This window comes from Babylonia areolata, chromosome 11, assembly GCF_041734735.1.
Source record: "Babylonia areolata isolate BAREFJ2019XMU chromosome 11, ASM4173473v1, whole genome shotgun sequence".
In the NCBI taxonomy this organism is placed as follows: Eukaryota; Metazoa; Mollusca; class Gastropoda; order Neogastropoda; family Buccinidae; genus Babylonia; species Babylonia areolata.
Genome location: NC_134886.1, coordinates 8,215,288 through 8,219,815, shown reverse-complemented (window position 1 = coordinate 8,219,815; position 4,528 = coordinate 8,215,288). Strand labels below are relative to the sequence as shown.

Genomic DNA, 4,528 nt, shown 5'->3' with positions numbered 1-4,528 from the left:
TTCGTGGACTTTCACAGTATACCATTTGTGGACTGAAAGCGACTGGTCCGAAATTGGTATAGTAGTCCAACAGGATGAGAGCCAAAACGAAAATTTGTTGCCATGACAGATGACTTGATGCAAGATATTGATTCTTATGTTTGGGTTGAACTGATAAGACATCCCGTTATTAATAGAAAAAGACGCGTTTCACAAAGCCTTTTGGTTGTTTTGATTTTACACAATATTTCGAGAATCATCAATATAATGATGTTGGTTGTATAAAGGAGGATTTCAGTTGTAAACTGAACCAAACTTCTGTGGGTATCAATTTCACAAAATATTTTTCAGCCATTCTTTTGACAAGGACAAACTGTCCTGATGAGACACCAAATTCAACACTTCTAATAAAAAAAAATTGATCGATATAATGATATCAAAGCTCAGTGTTTGACCAACGCGAGAGCTCTCTCTCGTACTGTTTGGGTCCCTAAACGGTAGTCCATTTCAGGTGAAAATAAAGGGAAGAGTTTATTCCCAGACAGGTCGTCAATTTTCCGACTCGTCCTTCAGAGTCAGTTTTGTGAGTTTCCGGCTTACAGTGGTGTGTTGCCGAATGCATGAACGCCACGTTTGTTTACAGTCGTAACGGTGAAACAGCAATATGTTTTTCTCCAAATTGCCCAGCGTATAACAAATCCAACCTTTTATAGAAAAAAAATAGATCCCCGTGGTAAGTGTTTTATTTGTTATTTATAACTGGTTACTGGTTACTGGTTTGTTTCCATGTTGAAGCTCTTTGGAGCTTGTTCACAGGTCCTCTCACCAGTACAACTGAATTGCATACGTGGTACAAGATGTCGACAGTTGTAACTAATGATAACAGTCTGGGTCAAATTTTGTAGGGAGCTCCTTCCAGTGTGCATCGAGCCTGTTCTTGGAAATAGCTGATGTGGGGGCGGCTGGTCAAGTACAGGCCATGCGTGTATTTGTACATGTCGATCATATCCCACCTGAGGCGGCGGTGCTCAAGACTGGGCATAATCACACACACTCACACACATACACATACACACACACAGACACACACAACACAGATAACATAATCATTATTTTGAAAGCATGAGTCAGTTGGAAATAAACCGAGACAGATGTGCGGTGAGAATGTAGCAATGACAGTGTGAACGGACCCCTGACAGATTGACACAGAAAACTGTAACGTACTGCCTGCTTTTTCTGATTTTGTTGAATTTTGAAATGTCACGAAATGAAATCCAGACCGTAAGCCAGCATTTTTTGTGGATGAAGTCTCAGACTCCAAGTTTTAAGTTGTGTGTAGCGGTCTGAAGGCATACATGATTCGGCTGTGCCTGGGGCTGTACTAGATCCCCACTCCCCTCAGGGTCAGAAAATCTTGGGGCATGTCAGCAGCTCCACAAACATTTTCCTCTGCCTGTCTGTCTGTGTCTGTCTGTCTGTCTGTCTGTGAGTGTCTCTCTCATCACTGTGATACAATACACACCGTAAATTAGTCAGTTACTGAAATAGATTGTGTTAACCATTTCCCCCCCATCCCACTACTTCTCAGATAAATCTATAGACTACAAACCAGAACCCACACTTCCAAAAGAACAAAATTAATGCATCAGATTCATTGTCATTTTAAAGTTAGCTTCTAATGCCCAAGAAAGAGAAAAGAAGAGACATTGACTAGTCAGTAGTCCATACTTACCTGAACATTGGGGATTGGGTTTTCACTTTTTCAGTCTGAAGCTGGCATAGCCTGTAGTGGTAAATGAGTAACAGTCAGTGTGCGCGCGCACACACACACACTCACTCACATACACACTGAAGCTGGCATAGCCTGTAGTGGTAAATGAGTAACAGTCAGTGTGCGCGCGCACACACACACACTCACTCACATACACACACACACACACACACACACACACACACACACACAAACAGACAACACAAAACAACAGAAAACAAACAAAAAACAACTGAATAATATCACATTAATTTTGGTCTGTTTCCTGCAGTTTTCAGATTAGCTGTAGGCTGTTTGCATGCTGAGGGTGTTGTCGGTGTTTGTCGAAGAACTTCTTCGTCCTCTGGTCCTCCACCCACCGCCCCCAGCCCCTCTCCCCACCACCATGGGGGACATCAACAACAGCCAGATGGAGACCCGTAAGCGGGGCATGCCCATGGTATCCGTGGAACACACCGACCTGGAGTCAGACGCCTTCCCCCACATGCCCCTGGCCGCCCCCGCGGAGGAACTGGATGAGAAAGGCAAGGTCCGCCCTGCGGGGCAGCTGAGGAACGACCTGGGCAACATCATGCTGCTGATGTTCCTGTACATCCTTCAGGGCATCCCTCTGGGTCTGGCGGGCAGCATCCCCATGCTGCTGCAGAGCCGCAAGGTAAGGTGACCCACACTTCCTGAGGGAAATTATTGTCTTTAACTTGATTAACAAACAATAGAGAGTGGTAACTCTTTGTACACAAGGTACACAAATTCAAGTTAGTGCTGTTTATGTTACCTATTCATCTGGCACACATGATATTCATCTGGCACACAGGTAAATAAAAGGTACATTGGAACAAACCCAGACTGTTTATTGTTTGTTAATCGTTTCCTCTCCTAGCCTCGTTATTCTTTCATGTCATGTCTTGTTTTGAAGTGAACATGGTTTGAGACATACATTGTTGGTGCGATCTTTTTACACTGTCACTGTTTGATTTTGTAATGTGGTTTCAGCTTTATGTGGATCTAGTGAGAAGTGAGTGGATTGATTCTTTTGACGTTTTAATCAACCTTTTAATATTATTTTTGTTCCTTGACTGGTTTTTAGAATATTTTAAGAATTGATGGATGATCAGCCCTGAATGAAAATGGCCCTTTCTTTTGTGGTCAGCAACACAATTTGATTTGATTCAGATGACCTCTGTGTATGTGTGTGTGTGTGTATGTGTCTGTCAGTGCATTGATGCTTGGTATTGTGACTGCGTGATAATATGATGATAATATATTATTTAGTGTAGTTTGCTGTTTAGTTGGGGTGACTGTCTTGTTCACATGGGATGGTTTTGGGAGATAAATTACTTGTGGTTGCGATTTTTGTGTAGAATATTTCTTTTACGTTACACTTACATTGTACTTGTGCAATATACCTTAGTATTATTGTATTTTAATGAAAGGAGCGAAAGAAATAAACTATTATTACCTGGATGTTCTTCGTGTGTGTGTGTCTACATCTTGTGTGGATTGGGTGTGGTTTGTGGGTTGGACTTGGAGCAGGATGATTTGTGTATGTGGGTGTATTTGTGTGTTTTTAGTATGCACGTGTCGTCGTATTTTTCATTGTAAATGCCCAGGGCTTTTGTATCATTAGATTGGGCGTACCAAATGTCCTTTTATTATTATTATTATTATTCAGGTGACCTACACGGAGCAGGCCATGTTCAGCTTCGTCTACTGGCCCTTCAGCATCAAGCTGCTGTGGGCCCCACTGGTGGACTCCCTGTACCTCCGGTGGTTCGGGCGGCGCAAAACATGGCTCATCCCCACCCAGTACCTGATCGGCCTGTTCATGATGGTGCTGTCCTACCGCATCCACGCCATTATGGAGGATGGCCAGGTGGACATCTTCTACCTGACCGTCATCTTCTTCATGCTCAACTTTCTGGCCGCCACCCAGGACATTGCTGTGGATGGCTGGGCCCTGACCATGCTGTCCAGGTCGGTGGGAGAGCTTGGTGTTTGGTACGAGGTACAAGAATTGGTCGGTGCAGTAGCCGAGTGGTTAAAGCATTGGACTTCCAGTATGAGGGTCCCGGGTTCGAATCTGGGTAACGGGCCTGTTGGGTAAAGGGTAGAGATTTTTCTGATCTCCCAGGTCAACGTATGTGCAGATCTGCTAGTGCCTGATCCCCCTTTGTTTGTGTATGCATTCTGAAGATTAAATATGCACATTAAAGATCCTGTAATCCATGTCAGCATTCGGTGGGTTATGGAAACAAGAAGATACTCAGCATGTACATCCCAGAAAATGAGAGTATGGCTGCCTACATGGTGGGGTAAATAAACAAGAAAACGGTTATACGTGAAAATGTTACATGCATGTCTGAGTGTGTATGTGTGCTTGCCTGAAATATGATTGAATGATATGGGAAACGAATGATGAGCGCCCAATTGCAGCTGTCAGCCGACTCTACCCAGGTAGGCAGCCTGTTGTGCAAATGACCCCGAGTTTGTAAAGCACTCAGAGCTTGGTTTCTGACCAAGGATAGGCGCTGTATAAGTATCCATATCAAATCAAATCAGATCAAAAATGCTTTATTATCGCTAGAAGAGAACTTGTTTGCTGACGAAAAGGCAACATTAGTTCCCCAGAATAACACCCAAGTCCAACCATACTACCCCATTCCACTTGTCTCATGCTGCGATGTTCTCTTTTGCATTTAAGGCCAGACACGGTAGTACAAAAACGTATGAAATAAACTTGAAGTTTATGGCTTTCTGTGACATGGTATGCAAAGATAT

The 4,528-nt window shown here is 43.4% G+C and overlaps 1 protein-coding gene across 1 annotated transcript in view; it reads left to right on the top strand.

The window, feature by feature from the left end:
* Positions 1-574: 574 nt before the first annotated feature.
* Positions 575-4,528, top strand: part of LOC143287485 (acetyl-coenzyme A transporter 1-like) — a 16,497-nt gene continuing 12,543 nt past the window's right edge. The window contains 3 exon segments of the mRNA XM_076595503.1: positions 575-712; positions 2,022-2,405; positions 3,423-3,724. Of these exon segments, the coding sequence (XP_076451618.1) occupies positions 2,049-2,405; positions 3,423-3,724 (659 nt within the window). The 5' untranslated portion in view covers positions 575-712; positions 2,022-2,048.